Raw genomic sequence first — 16,543 nt, 5'->3', positions numbered from 1 at the left:
GGACAGATGCCTGCAGCTTCCCGTAGTTCTGCCCTCCTCAGCACACGGACAGCCGCCAGAGGACACGGAGGAAACAGGCTGCGGACACGGGACAGCATCCCACCGGAGAGAGGACCGCGATGTGTCCCCGCCCGACTGAAGGTGAGTATCCCGGTTAGGTGCTTCTGATTCCCGGGGAGCAGGTTTAACCTTCAGCAGCAGACCGCCGTGGTCTCGCCGTGGTCTGTCCTCTGTGCCTGTGGCGGTGAGGATGGAGCGGTGGTGGTGGTTATCGACACCGTGGGGGGCTTGGTGCAGTGAGTCAGTGCAGGTGATGCATCAGGAGCGTGTCCTCCTGTGTGAAACATCAACTGCCGTACTCCGTTCACAGTTGTCGCACTTTCCGTTGTGTGTCTTGTCAGAAGCTAAACGCTGGAAATAAAATGAAGCCTTACTTATTTTATAAATATATTGTACGTAATCCGGTTTACCTTAATTCTTAAATATATGTGATATTAAAGTCTACTCCAACATGCCTCACGCGGGTTCTGTACACTGATCCAACAGTGTGGCCCAAGAAAAACGAGATAAATAGAAGTTTGAAACAAAGAATCATGTAATCTTCTTAAACCGAATTAAATGCGCTGTTACATGATTTACATACGCAGATGCTTATTAACGACAGTGCCCCTGTCACCAAGTAGGTCTATAAAGTTACAAAGGGCTTTTTCTGATGCTGTCTGGTCTGAGTCTCCCAGTGCAGACGCTGTGCTGTTTGTGTGTGTGGAACATTCAAAGACCTTCAGTGACGTTTGGATGAGGTTAAAAAATGGTGTACTTTTCATGGCTAAAAACTCTCCACTCCAGGAATGTAGACTTGACTGCTCATGAGGAGAAATGAGCCGAGCCAGAGAGTTCCCAGGCCTCCCACAGGAAGTCAGTCAGATATTTATCATGAGGATCTCAGATTATTAGTGCAGGCTTTAGGTCCTACTCCCAAGGTTTGCCATTATGAGTGAATCAAACTGTCGGAAGACGTTAATCTGTGTTTAATAAGCTTTAATACATGTATAATTAGGTTGTCATGGTAGTAGCAACACAGCCAGAAGCCAATTGTCCAATGAGTGAAGGCACAACCGTCCATCTTTATGTCCAGTCAACATTTGAAGCCATGTAAAAAGTGACATTGTATTTATTTTAAAGCCTAAACCCTGTAAACCACATCCAGCCATGGCCTGCCCGTTCTCCACACATTTCCACACCTGTGAGTTTGTATCATGGTTGCTGGCGTCGCACAGTTTGAATATTTCTGTGACACTCGGTTCATCAGCTACTCTTCACCTCATATAACCTTCCAGAGTCTGCATGAGAAGGAAAGAGGAGTGAGGGGATCACTCACATCAGGACACTCAGGCGCTACGCTCATCAGGAGCAAGGTTTACCCAGAAGCAGTGTCTGGAGGTGCAGCGGTTAGCACGCCTCACAGCAATAATAAGAAGGTTCCTGGTTTGATTCCAGCTGGGGCCTTTCTGTGTGGAGTTCGTGCCTACATGGGTGCTCTTTGAATTGCCTGAAGGTGAGCGTGTGACCCTGTACTTCAGGTCGAAGCAGGTTCAGGAGATGGATGGAAGTACTTGGTGAGGATTAGGACAAGATTATTGCTTGGGTCTGTAAGTGCTGCCTTTAGTTTCAGAACAATAAAGTCAAAAGAGAGGATACGAATACACAATACACTTTGATAAGAGACATCAGAACTTAGGTGGATGAGAGGGGAAAACAGTTGAATAGGCTAATGTGTAGTTCATAGACTCAACCAGCCAGCACAGGTGAGGACTGGGGAAAATGTGTAGCCTGATTCCATTTCTGCTGAGGCCGCAGATGGCTGGGTGACAACGTGACATCAGCAGCATAAATCCATCCAGTGGCTGCTTCCAGCAGGATGATGCAGCTTGTCACACAGCTGAAGATTCAAACTGCTTTCATGAACATGGCAGCAGACCTCAGAGAAAGCAGTGATGAATCACATGGAGCAGAATGATGGAATCCATGCCAGGAGCTGTTCACGGATTAAAAGGCATGTTGATGCATGATTATGGATGTTGGGAAACAACAGTGTATTGACTGATCTAGAGTTGGTGGTTTTGACTGATTACATGAAGTATTGTTTACATACTGTTGAACAAGCTGTGTGGACGTGTTGTCTCCGACACATGTTGATATTGTGAAGCAGGTTCAGAGTCTGTTCTAGCTCCAGAGCAGTCAGGTTCTTGCTCGGCACCTTTTGTTGTTCTTTGCATTGAGTACATTTCAGTGCTTCTCCTTCAGTGCTCTGTGTAAAAGGAGAGCTCTGCATGCCTGTTTATATCAATATTCTGCAGCAGACTCTACTTCCGGAGGAAGCTGAGGTCCTTCAACGTGTGCAGCAAGATGCTGGAGATCTTCTACCAGTCTGTGGTTGCAGTTCTCTGTGGTCTGCTGGGGCAGCCACATTAATCAGGCAGTTCCTTGTTGTCGGTACAGTAGACTGTCATCACACCTACAGTAAAACTGTAATGCTGAACAGCTGTTGTTTGCTTGCATGGAACATACTGTGGCTTGAAGCACGGCAGGATAGATTGAAGGTAGTTAACAGCCCTTTGCCTAGTCCTTGTTTGGAAAACACAGATTATAAGCCATGGTTCTCTGCCTTCTGTCCAGCGTTGCATTAGACCAGTCCCAGGTAATTGTGTTTATACAAGTTTGGCATCGTAGTTGTGTTCAGTGTGACTTTACACATACTGTATAATGTTGTGTTTACTCCACACATTGGTCTGAGAGCTGATTCCTGTCTCCTCAAACCAGCTCAGTAACAGCTGACCGCGTCTCTGTTTCTCTTCTTAGGAGCTGATTCCAACAGTGGTGGGTCTGGAGATGTTTTTATAATGTGAAGTGTCATTGTCAGTTAGTCACATCTTCCATAATGAATGGGGTCCTACTGTGGTTTAATCAAGTTGTAATGTTACAAACTAAAGGCATTACACACCACAAAGCTCTTTACAGCTTCCACCATTTTACTTCAACACATCCAATGAGCGGCAGCACAGAATCTACAGATATATATGTTTACATATTACTTATCATATTGCTAACATCTTATGGACAGACTTACCTTGGCAGTGAGAAAGAGAAGCAATTATTATTTTAGCTCCATTAACTCCATGTTCATTACACTGGCATTGACAGGAAGTGGGGTGATTCTGGGCCTGTTTTGTCACAGTCCAGACCACTTCACACCTTCTGACACCAACAATAAACTTCTCATTCGAACCCCCTGGGAGAAAGTCACTGTGCTGGAGCGTGGTCTGTGTCAGAGTGGCACACTGACACATTTGGCAACAGAAGTCCTATCATTTGTGTGACGCTAAATATCATCTGCTAGCTGTCAGAATAATTCATATTAGCTGGAAATACAGAAGGCAAGCATATGCACGATGTCTTCAGGAGTTTGGATGTTTCCCTTTCCTTACATCATACAGTGATGTTCTGACCCGCCCACTCAGGAAACAGGAAGTATACCATTACATTCTGTTAGTGTAATGTATCATGCTTCAGTGTCTTTGGTTGACCTTATTATATATATAAGCAGGTATGTTGTTATCACATATGATGCAGGGCAGGACTTGTATGTTCTATGTCTACAGGAAGAGGAGCTATAGTTCATATAAAAGCAGTCAATGCCTCTTCGTTGTTTTTACAACCTCTGTGCAGCACAGTTCTCTGATGTGATGATACGAGAACACAAACACTCCTCCACACATCTCTTCAGCCTCTCACTAACTGTGTGTTGTGTTTTTTTAGGTTGACACTGTGGTCATAAATCAGCAGATATACATGCACTGCTCACAGGGAGCGACACTGAGGTCATGACAGTGCTGAGTCATCACTGCTTCTCTCAGCTCTTTGTTAGGTGGAAGGGAGTGAGAGAAAGACATTGTGAGTGTGGGCATGTGTCGACTACCGCCCTATCTGTTTCATCCTGCGTCTCTGTCTTCAATAAACAAAACGTGTTCCGGAATACACAAGAGGTGTTGTGACGGAACAGGTTTTAGATCTAAGCTCTTAGGCAGGTGACTTTGGTTTCTACAATGAGATGTCAGTTCAGTGTGATCCATGCTTGTATCAGACACTGTTACCTACCCACTGCAAGAGGCACAAAGTGACAAGCTTTAACATCTGCCTGCATCAGATTACCCTACACTATGTCCCCAACTAAAGGATGAGCCTCAGTGTCTTTGCTGCAGCTGAATACCTAAGGCGGACATGTTGGTCATGTTTCTGTAGTTTTCAGATATTTCCTGTTTTATCTTTAGATAACTTTACTTCCTGTCACCACTTTTTCCTGCCCTGGTGTGATTCACCTGTGTCTTGCTTCAGCTGTGGTTCCCCTCTTGAATTCGTTGTCTCAAGATCAAGTCAGTGATTCCCAGTAGATTAATGTTACCTGCTAATGATGGTGAGGAGACGGGTTAGAGTTACCAAAATATGATTATGATTATGAGTTTTGAAAGGGCATGCTCTTTTCAGCTTCCTAGTGCAACTTCCAGATGGTTCTGGTGTGTCAGGTTAGCAAACGTGGCTGAACAGACTCAGTGCTGCTGCTGATGCTCAGTTTGATCCACAGCCAGGGTAGACAGGGTGTTAGTTGCATTTCTTCTGCAATAAAATAATAACTGCAGTAGCAGTAGTTTGTAGTCTCCATGGGTAAATGAATCATGTTGGTAGAACCAGCAGGATAAAGGGTGCTGTGCTGTGTGCATTGATTTTAAGGCCTGAGAGCTTCTCAGTGATACACATGTTTTAAGTGCATGTGATAGTGTGAGTGACCCTTCACTGTCTCAAGGAAAACAGGAAGTGACTTTACTGCGTTTGACAGGGTTACATGGATGCATCACACACCACTGGAGCTCCACAGAGTGTCGTGTGTGTGTGTGTTACATGTTTACAGTGTGTAAACATGTGCTCTCTATCCCCATACCTTCAGGTCTGATAAGGAAAATATTCAGAAATCACTTTAAAAAGTACAGGAAGAGAAACCAAGGAGGGATCCCTCTAAATAATGAGCTGTTGCTGAAGCTTTGACAAGCAAGGTCACAACAATATAGTCAGAGTAGTTGAAGGCCTGCCTGTCTGCAGAAGACAGTTGTCGTGTGCTGAATGAGGGTAAATATCTCTCTTCCTCAGGGAACTGAAGTGTTTATCCAGAGTACGACAGTTTACTCCTTTTCCACTCTGTATTCTATCTTGGGTAATAAGCGATCATTGCTATGCATCTTTATTGTATTTTAACCTGTCAGAAGTCCTTGATAGATATTCAGAAAAGTCAGACCTGTGATTGGATAAATTAGATAAACAAAACAATCACTTCTGTCATCTGTCCCTGGTTCTCTTCCCATCCCTGGGTTATACAGTATGAATAAACAAACAATACAAAAAAGTGTATAATGTTATGATCTTTACATCATCATTCATCTTTACAGCCTTCATCATCCTCAGCCTGCGATAAACTCATTTGGACAGTACTGCACCCCCCCTTACTGCTTTTAATAAGGTGAGCTGCAGCAGGTGCTGCTGATGATCAGTCCTTGATGAGCTGATCATCAGCAGGTGTACAGACCTCTATAAAAACAGACATTTTAACAGTTTGCTCCTCTGGAACATTCAGGTGTGTGTTAACACAATGACAAGAGAGAAAGACATGAACAATGGTGTTAGAGCAGCAGCTGGTGCTGCATCAATCTGAAAGACTTATAAAACCATTTCACTCTATTTGGAGTTCAACGGTCTACAGAGAGAAAGATTATTCACGAGTGGAGACATTCAAGACAGCTGTCAGTCTGCACAGGAGTGGACGTCCCAGCTGATTCACTCCAAGATCAGACCGTGCAATGATCAGAGGAACACAACAAACCAAGAGCTACAGGTCAGAGCCTGCAGACCTCACTGAGCATGCTCAGTGTTAACGTGACAGCACAGTCACAGTTTGTTTGAAGGGTTACCAGGAGACAGACTCTTCTGACTAAAAAGCTCATGGAAGCAGGACTGAGGTTCACTAAACTGCATCTGAACAAAGAACAACACTTGTGGAACAATGTCCTATGGACACATGAGACCAAAGTGGAGCTGTTTGGTCTTAATGATCTCCACCATGTCTGCTGGAAACTAGGGCTGGGCGCTATGGCAAAAATTTTATATCACGATTCTTTAATGATAAAATCACGATCTCGATTTTATCACGATTTGTTTTTACATTGACACTAATTTGCATGTTTCCGTGTAAATGACTCAAGGTAGCCTTAAGGTAGTCACTTCTCAAAAACTGTCAGTAGATTTTAAAGGCAAACAACAACTCTGATAACATGCACTCAGTATTAGTTTTCAATAAACATGAACATTTAAATAACAATTACAGAAAATACAGTTTTATTTCAAATAGGTTAAAAGAAGACTAATGTAGTTCTGTAAAGTATTATTCAACAGTCATTTAAACAGACTGAAGTGTGCCTCCTAAGGTTAAACAATAAATACAGTATGAGACTTAAGTAACTCTTAAAGTTTAATGTGATCAAACTTTAATGGGAATCATGTCTAAGGACAAACGGAGCTGCTGCTGTCACCTCTGTCCACCGTTTACTAGAGTCCTCATATGGAGCCTCTTCATCAAATGCCTGCGTTATTGTTTGGTGACGTCATTAGCTGTTGCCTCTGTCTGCATCTGATGTACACACGCGGCCCTCCCACTGCACACACACACACACACACACACACACACACACACAGGTGTAGAAGAGCTGCTGACGGCACAACAGCAGCGAACCTGAATATAACGAGCTGGTAATGTTCAGAGAGGTGGGCGCGTACGTGCTCGTAGCATTATAATACATTCGTATACACGCGGCCCTTCCACTGCGACACACGTCGCGCACACACACACACACACACACACAGGCTTAGAAGACGCGTCGCTGCTGACGGCAGAAACAGCACCGAACATAGAGGTGGAGTTCGTTTTAGGGACCAGTTGCTCCGTTCTCCTTTGGGTTTCAGCCGTAGCTTCCTAACAGGGAGGCTGTCATTGGTTGGTCGGGTTCACATTAAGCGCACTGAGAGTTGGCCGAGTGAAAAAAACTCATGCGTCTGCGCGAACATAGAACTGCAATTAATAGAAGGTGCTCTATGGACGATAAAACGATCTGTCCGTTCTGGTAGATCGCCGATACGTTCAAATCCTTCACGATCATTTATCGTCAAATCGCACAGCCCTACTGGAAACCAAACACACAAACACCTCATACACACTGTCAAGCACGGTGGTGGAGGACTGATGGTTTGGACCAGGACCTGGACACCTTGCAGTCACTGAGTGGACCATGAACTCCTCTGTATACCAGCAGTCTGTTAACCAGGCTTAAAAACAAACTACTACTATCTACTATGTGTATGAAGGTTATTTTGTTGTTATAGCTCTGTGATTCTGACACTGCGCTAGTTTTTAAAGTCTCCTAACTCACAGTAAAAATGAGCTGTGTGGAGATGCTGAAGGTGCCTGCTGATATGTGCTATCATAGCCTGACCACCCAGGAAAAACATCAGCAGGGGGAAAGCACAGATACGTGTATGTATGTGTGTGTGTGTGAGAGAGGGGCGTCATTGGATGCAGATAAGGCAGCTGGAGGGCAGGGCTGATAAGTTTTTGTATGTTGACCCATAGTCTACAGTGTACAGGATGGAGCCTGTGCATACATAGTTAGGTTTGTGACATATACATTTACACTGTTTTTTTTTGCAGTAACCATGCTGGCTCTCACATATTCAGATGTGACAGACAGGAGACTGGTAAGTAAATATGTTTATAAAAAGAAACATTTACTTTAGTTTTATTTTTGCTTATGTTTATACTTTGACTGGGATCTTTTTCTGTTTATGTTTCCCACAGGCTGACTTTTGTTGACCCGTCTACAACACAAGGCTGGAGGATGATTTGAGTCAACCCTGTAGCTTGTATGTCTGTTTGTGTTACTTTTGAGGATGTTGCAGTATATACAGACACACCCATTATTATTCTGTCAGTGTAGATTCTGTCTGGTAGGAAGAACACTGTGATGTTTAATAGCTGTATAATTCATGTCACCTTTTCCACATTAAAGGTGGAAACATATATAGATTAGATCTTTTTGTCCCTCTCTAATTTTCTAATTTAACATATTGGAGGAGTTTCACCTTATCTTCTGATCTCAGGTTGAACCCACATAATGACGGAATTGGGAGCCTCGGGAGTGGGGGATGCTCCCCCGCCTTACATGATCTTTCTGGTGGTCTTCCTCTTCTTCCTCACTGGACTTCTGGGCTTCCTCATCTGTCACCTCCTGAAGAAGAAGGGCTACCGATGCCGAACCGGAGAAATGGATGATGAAGAGGAGGAGGAGGAGAAGCTTGAAGGACATGCAGACGGTGCGTTGAGATTAAAAGTTATGCAGTATGTTTGTCTGTAATGCAGCCACAAGAGAAGCTATATACTGAAGTTACTTTATTAATGACACATATTTTTTAAGAAAGTCAGTGGAGAAGCCATTGTTTAATAAGCAACTGTGTTTTCAATTTTGTGGTGAGTCTATTGTCACACGCAGCTTTAGATGCTACATTGATTTATAGGCCCATCTAGTTTTATGATGTGAGGGTATGGCCCATGGCTACCAGGTGTTAGCATGCTAAATTCAGGAAATATTTCTGCAACACAGCTTTTCATAGGTTTTTACCATGTCATAGCTGTTATGTCTTCATACTCTGACATCACCTTTGGCATGTGTAAACACTGAAATATCTAGTGTTTTGTAGTTTGATCCATATCAGTGCAGCTGACGTGGCTACAAATCAATGAAAGTAGTAGGCAAGGGCTGCTAATCAAAAGCTCTTGATAAATTGATCTGCCGCATGTGTGAATGGTTGATGGTACAGCTAGAAAAACACTAACCAAGAATGGCTTGTTTAGAAGGGCTGCCAGAAGAAAGCTCTCTTTGGTACCAACATGGTACCATATCAGCAGACAAGACCATAAGGCACCATGACTTGTTTAGCTTAGATCTGGACACCTTGCAATCACTGAGTCCTCCATGATCTTTTCTGAGAGCACCATGTCCCACAGCTAAAGCTTGGCTGAAAATACAACAAAACAACGATCTCAAGCACAGCACCAAATCTGCAACAGAATGGCTAAAAAACGAAACAACCAAGATGTTGCATCGGCCTGGTCAAAGTCCAGACCTCAACCTGAAATGCTCTGATGACCCGATGATGATGTAGATTGATGGAATTTAAATTGTTGGAAATGGTCTTGGATCCCCTCCCAGATTGAAGGGCAGCAACTATTGCTTCTCTAAGATCATCAGTGATGTCTTCACTGGCAAAAGTTGTGCTTTCGGAGAGGTTTGAACACCTCCTGATGATTAATTCAGCAAGAGCCTTCGATTAGCATCACCTGGCTGCAACTTCCCCTCTTAACTCTATGGAAGCAGTAAGAGTGGGCTTTAAACACAGTGTAATATTTGATATGTTGTTAGTTATCTGAGGACGCATTTGCCTAATATTATTTAATAATGCCTTTATTATTATTATAATTATAAAACCAATGAGCTAAAAGAGGCTAAAATAGGCTTCAAAGATTATTCTCATGAAAAAGAGCACAATAGAAGCAGATATTTCAAAGCTGGTTGATATAAAAAAGGAACATTTTGAACATATCTAAATAAGAAGATGTCTGTTTTTGTAATTTTTCTTTTTATTTATGTATTTGCACCCACCCTTATTCACACAAAAACTCACAGACATATGAGGTCTTCTTTGAAGTGTGACTCACAAACGTTCATCTTTCATACATAAAACTGTCTACATTCACACATATGTAAACACACATCTAGAAACGGGCGTACGCGACATAAATAGACCACATGGGTTGCTCTGAAAAGAACAGTGAGTATAACTTGGTTGTGTGTGTTCTGATTTTATCTCAGAGGAGCATGAAGAGAACCAGGATACAGTGGAGCAGATCCTCAAGTGCATCATTGAAAATGAAGGTGACAAATGCAACAATAATACATAGTGTTTGGCAGGTTATGCAAAGAATAATTTATTTTTGGTTTCTTTTGTCACCTGCAGCTAATATGGAAGCTTTCAATGAGATGTTGGGAAACCATAATGTCTGTGTGCGCCATGACCCCAGGTAAGCTCATTTAGCTAGCCTTATCTTACCCGGCATGTATATAGTATGTAACGGGGACCTACTGTCTACTTAAGATCTGGAATATATTAGATGCTTAGTGAAGAGTTGGTTATTGTAGTCAAAGAATTTTAGCAGTATGAAATGATTGGGTGACAACTGTAAGGCTCATACTGTGTGTTTGGTCAACAGTGATTAATAGGTGCACTAAGCGCCTCGCAAGTTAGAGGTCTTAAAAGATGTGTTGTCTTAGGGCTATGTGCCACAGGGCACCTTCACAGTCTCTGGTGGAGCATTGCTTCAAATGGTTGCAGTATATAAAGCAGAGAATGTTCATTGTGCTTTGACTGATCAGTGCGTTGGATTTGTAATCATCATCTAGGTTGCGAAAGGAGTCCATTGGTGGTGTTCCTCCCCATCTCCACACAGTCCACTCAGGCACTGACCACAACACCTGCCACCTCTGTGCCCAGGTCCGGTCTAAAAAGGGCCGCAGGCATAGCAGAACCCCTCGCTCCAAACAGCGACCAGGAGAGCAGACTGTCTTTTCTGTTGGCAGGTAACGACCAAGAACAAAACCTTTTCACATATTGCACGGGGATAGAATGTCAGAAAATCAGAGGTAACATATGTAACAACCAAATGCTTAATCAAGGTATCATTATCCTCTCAGATTCCGGGTTACACACACTGATAAGAAGCTCCCTGGTAGTCCTAATCCATTGAACATTTCAAGAGACCAGCTGGACCAGTCCCAGGACAGTGTGGAGCGAAAAGAGGGCGGGTATAACCTGAGAAGCTTGTTTAAAGATGTCCGTTCACCATCAGAAAATGTCAATGGGGTTGCTGCAAATCCGGGGAAAAGAAGAAAGAGTCTGACTATATTTGGGATGAGGCGAGGCAGTGACCCTGTAGGTATTAAACCAGGGGAGTGGACTGGGAAGGAGATGGGAGGAGTTAAATTTGCTATTCAGCAGCAGCCTGTAGTCCTCGAGGAAACACTACAGGCAGAGAATGCTGAAGTTGAATGTGATAGCAAACCTAGTTCCAAACCTAAAACTAAACCTTCTCCACCTCAGCATGAGGTCAAAACATCAGGCTCTGTTAATTCTCCATCATCCCAAATTAAGAAACAGGATGCCGAGTCTGGCTCTGGCCTTAAGGCTAACATTAAACCTTCCACTGGGAGTGCTGCATCTTCTGCCCCCAGTTCCCTTCCTATTTCATCAGATAAAAACGAAGAGGTGTACAGTCCTGGACCAATACAGACCTCTACACCCATTGCCCCCATATCAGGATCTATTCCAGGTTTTACTCCTGTCATCTCTACAACTCAGCCTGAACTCTATTCTAGCACAGATTTACCAGTTACACAAAGCCCCCCTGATCCAAGCTCCAGCCCAGACCGGGAACCAGGTTTTGGTGCTAACCTGGCTTTAATAAGCTTAGGTTCATCCCCTCCATCTTCTTTCCCAGTCAAGACCCTATCTTCAGCCTCTTCATTAAAAACTCCTACCTCACCACTGGCAGTAACCCCAAGCCCCAAACTAAGCCCAAGAAATACACCAACAGAGGCTAAAACAACCTTTTCTCCTGCTCTTACTCCGAGCCCCAAACTCCTGCCAGGCCGGGAAATGTCCAGCCAATCGCCTCTTCCATCTTCATCTAGTCCAGTGCAAGCCAGCTCTCCTTCACACACTCATAAACATGATGCCACAGCTCTAAAGCAACAAGACCTAGAAGGAGCCACAAGGCTAAAGACAGAAATAAAGAGACCTGGAATTCTCAAAACAAGTAAACTTTCTCCAGGTGCGCCAGAGGATACACAGAGTTCTGCTTTTTCTCCTTCCTCTGATCAGCTTTTTAAAGACAAATTGAGCATTTTGCCTTTGTCACCTTCCAGCCCGCTGTCTCCTTCGTCACCTCAAAGGAGCAGAATAAGTAGTGTTACCATTGTTAAAGCCAGCCCTGACAGCAAGAGAGAGTTCTCTGTTGCCACCATGGTAGAGGAGGAGGAATCCTCTACTAAAACAAAAGACCAGAAAGGAGAGACTTCAGAGGCTGGTCAGTTAGGGAAGGGTTCAGTTTCAGGCGATGGGCATCCTGGTAGTAAGAGTGGAGACATGTCTGGTGAAGAAGTTAGGTCAGTGCTGAGCCAGGAGAGGGATGACATGGTGGAGATGGAAGACATTAGGGACTGCAAGGTGATGCAGGTGGAAGGAGTTGAAGAGGAAGTGGAGAAGATGTTGCCCTCACAATCAAAACAGGACTCTTAAAATGGTGAACTGTTCTGTGATAATCCAAAGGATAAGAGTAACATCACTCAGTGGCCTATAGAAAAGAAAAAGTAGTACTAACAAAATAATAATGTGCACATAGACTAAACTAACAGCAGCATTCAGTTGTAAAGTAGCATCAGATGTAACCCAGATTCTACTTTGCTGCACACCATGACTAAACATTTGCAAAACATAGACTAGATTTTGTTTGCCATGGTGTCAGTCAGTCCACCACTTTGTTACAAATCAGGGTTCCCAAATAATGGAGCCTTCCTACTGTGATGACCCACAGCCACCCAGATGAGGACTGTTGTGTTAAGGGTTGCCATGATGTTTGCTCATGTCTTTCTGTCTATCAACACAAACAGAGCATGCTGCACCATGTTGTTCTTTGCAAAGATAGTCAATAAAGTTGTACAAAATTAATTGGCTTTAAATGAATACCAATAATGTTTGTGAAGTAGCTGTCAAATTAATCATCACAAAGCTAATTAGCACGCTAACACTGAACACTGAACTAATATTTGCATAATTGGTAATAACACCGTGGATTTATATTGCACAACCAACAATAGTCCTCCAATAGTGTACCACTACACACTGTTATAGATGTCTTTTGTTGATATTAGTCTGGTTGTCACTCTTGCTGCGTCACATGCTCTGTCTCTGTGATTGGTTACATGTCTACTCAAATGCATCTAGAGGCCAAAGGTTCTGTGTTCATTGGTACTGTCCCCTAGAAACCCAACTCTAATCCACACAGACCAGACTAATTCTTGGTATAAAACAGAAGAAGAATTAGGGGGGCTAGTGCACTTTTTGACTATATGAATTTCAACAGGATAGCTATCCTGAAATTCAACATCGTTTCATGCACTATGGATGATAGCAGCATTTGGCAATTTAGCACTAACTGAGGCAGTACCAGTACCGAATCATTAAGACTGCTAAACCACGGGGATGCACTGTACTTACGGCTTCTATCAGACAACAAACTTTATATAAACATATGTAATGGAACATCAGTACACCATTTTCCCAAGCTTGGCACCTAAGCTACAAAAATAAAGAATGGTAACCATAGAGTCTATGTGGAAGCTCATAATATAATGTAATACATTATAGTATGACTACATTATGCACTTGAAATAGCAAGTGCAAGTACAAAGGAGCACCTGATTTGAGACGTCGCACATTATTAATTTATCTATTTATGGTACTGTTGTGTGGGCCAACTGAATCTAATTGCATGAACGACAGAGGGATTGCCATGTTGCTGGTATTACAATATGAGATCATTCAAGGTTTTTCTTATCACTCACAGATGCATCGATGTGAGCTTTTGACAAAGGTGTGACATAAACCATTTTTGTTGGTTCATATAATATAGAGTATTAGGAATAAAACCCAAAGTATCAACTGTTAATCACTGAAGTGCTTTTATTCTTGCAAGACAGACACATGCACAGACAGAAGTCTCTGAAGGAATGCTCAAGGTCTTGTCTAAGCAGCTCCTTCCTCTGAGATTTACGGTATTATACTTCACATAGGAATTAGGGATCTTCAGAAATCTCCAACATGGAGCAAACTTAAACAAACTTTAATCACTTTAACACTTGACTACTTGGATGAAAATCCTTTAAAAACTTTTGTCAATGTCTGCCGGAAGTCTGGAACCCATGGACATGACCTGGTGTTCTCAGTTTCCTCCTTTGCAGGCTTTGCAGGCCTAGAACCCTTTCAGACTTGTGTAATCTTCTGCCTTCAGCTGCTGCTTGTTTGTATCTCTTTCTGCCTTCAGTCTTATCTTCAGTAAGTGAACAGCAGCTTCGTTGGGCTGAGTTTAGGTGACTTAGCCAGTGAGTATTTATCCCACTTCCTTGCTTGAGAAACTCGGGTATGCACCCTGCTGCTTCTATCAGCAGTCGCATCATCAATACCTAGTGACTTAGCAGTAAATGCAGAGGCCTCACAGCAAGGTATATAAATATTAAAGGCTATTAATATGTTTGTAAACGTTGTTCTATTGTATATGAACCACCAAAATGTGTGTAATTCCTTAATGGTAAATATTCCACGCTTTTGTCAAAGCCCTGGAATTAAGCAGAAAGCCTTGCTCACATCTTGACTGTTTCATTTACAATTTCATGGGGTGGTGTATGGAGACTAAATGCAAAACCTGATCAGTGTACCAATATTTAAGTATCTGGCTCTACATACCAACCAGTAAAACGCTTTTGACATTAGTAGGGAACTAAAACTCCAACAACTGTCTCGCACTCGCTGTCTCACATGTGTTTTGGTGCTGACAAACAATGTAGCTACACACGTGACAGCAGGAAGGGACAGCCTATCACATGGCCATATGTGTTACAGTAGGACCACAGCCCTTGATATAACCCAATCAGAATCAGATCATCAATCATTTGAGTAGGACCAGGTAGGAGGATACAGTCAGAAAAGAACGGAATTTATTCCTTTCTGCACTCAATGAGAATCTGGATCAAATTATTGGTGGGGACAATTTAGTAATCGCTGGACATTGGAGGGGACGCGTCACCTCCATCCATGCTAAAACTACGTCCTGGAGTACGTAGGGTGGATGTTCCTTGGATTACTTATGGATGTGCTCTCTGATTGACTAGTTCAGCGCTATTGACTTGCTGAAAGACTGGAGTCTTTAACTAGAGCTGTGTGACTGAGTTATTGATTCTGTAACACTCATGATTAGGTATTGACCCACATATATATGCTAATGGGTGGCAACTGGCAAATCTCAATCTTTCTGCGTCAGGATTAACAGCACAAGCACAAATAGGCAGATAGGCAGCTGGACCAGTAGAAATGTATTCATTCAAAGAATTTCCATGCAGATCTTGTTGATGTATTCACTACATTACAGTAAGTTGACTTACTGATAAAAACTGTCTTCCAGTTTCCTCCATCCTCTTATGTCTTAATTAGAAATAGACATTTGGCCTAAACCATTTTTTAACTGCAATTAAAAGAATGCAGCATATTTGGAAGTCTAATTTGCAGGGCTTTTACACCAGATACATGAATATAGTATCTCTGTTGTTAATTTTGCTTTCATTCATTGATTGGTATAGTAAGAGCTGCACTGTATGTGGCTCATACAGTACTCTTCACAGACAAAAGACAAACTGGGAATACATCGCTGTTAAGTGTAGTCAGTTATTCTGTGTGGACTGACAGAAAGCTGAGTTTTGAGTTGTCCTCTTTGCACTGCCGCGCCTACATAGACCAGGATGCATTGCATGTTAGTAGAGTTTCTGGCACTCAGCCCAGCGTACACTTGTGCGTCCAGCCCCAGGGACTCTCTCTTTCAGTCAGACCCTGGTTTACCAGACACAGTTCAAAGGTGTCCTGTCAGAGGTCGATGTCATTTCCTGGTCTTTATGGGAAACCAACCTTGTGGTCTGCATTCTGCTGTCCTAGTTTTCTTTCCACTCCCTGTCTCTTATTTAAACACGTCATTTCCTTCACATGTCCAGTTTTCTTGTGGACAGAAAGTTGGGGGAACCTTTGCTGAAAATCTAATCACACCACCACTGTAAATGTGTGTCTATCATCCAACTTTAAATACCATTATTCTTTTCAACACAAGACTGCTGTGATGGTAACACTGTAAATGGCAATACTAATGTAGCTACAGTGGGGAAAAAAAGTATTTAGTCAGCCACCAATTGTGCAAGTTCTCCCACTTAAAAAGATGAGAGAGGCCTGTAATTTTCATCATATGTATACCTGAACTATGAGAGACAAAATAAGAAAAGAAAATGTAGAAAATCACATTGTAGGATTTTTAATGAATTAATTGGTACATTCCTCAGTAAAAGAAGTATTTGGTCACCTACAAACAAGCAAGATTTCTGGCTCTCACAGACCTGTAACTTTTTCTTTAAGAGGCTCCTCTGTCCTCCACTCGTTACCTGTATTAATGGCATCTGTTTGGAGTCGTTATCAGTATAAAAGACATCTGTCCACAACCTCAAACAGTCACACTCCAAACTCC

The 16,543-nt window shown here is 42.7% G+C and overlaps 1 protein-coding gene across 1 annotated transcript; it reads left to right on the top strand.

The window, feature by feature from the left end:
* Nucleotides 1-56: 56 nt before the first annotated feature.
* On the top strand, nt 57-16,174 carry rell2 (RELT like 2). Its single transcript, XM_028415400.1, has 8 exons — nt 57-141; nt 7,805-7,851; nt 7,952-8,016; nt 8,254-8,466; nt 10,023-10,085; nt 10,168-10,231; nt 10,611-10,787; nt 10,902-16,174. Exons 4-8 carry the CDS (start codon nt 8,268-8,270, stop codon nt 12,502-12,504), a joined length of 2,106 nt encoding a protein of 701 aa, XP_028271201.1. The 5' UTR covers nt 57-141; nt 7,805-7,851; nt 7,952-8,016; nt 8,254-8,267; the 3' UTR covers nt 12,505-16,174.
* The last annotated feature ends 369 nt before the right edge of the window (nt 16,175-16,543 follow it).

This window comes from Parambassis ranga, chromosome 10 (assembly GCF_900634625.1).
Source record: "Parambassis ranga chromosome 10, fParRan2.1, whole genome shotgun sequence".
Classification (NCBI taxonomy): Eukaryota; Metazoa; Chordata; class Actinopteri; family Ambassidae; genus Parambassis; species Parambassis ranga.
Note: the sequence above shows the minus strand (reverse complement) of the source record. Positions and strands in the feature narration are given on the sequence as shown.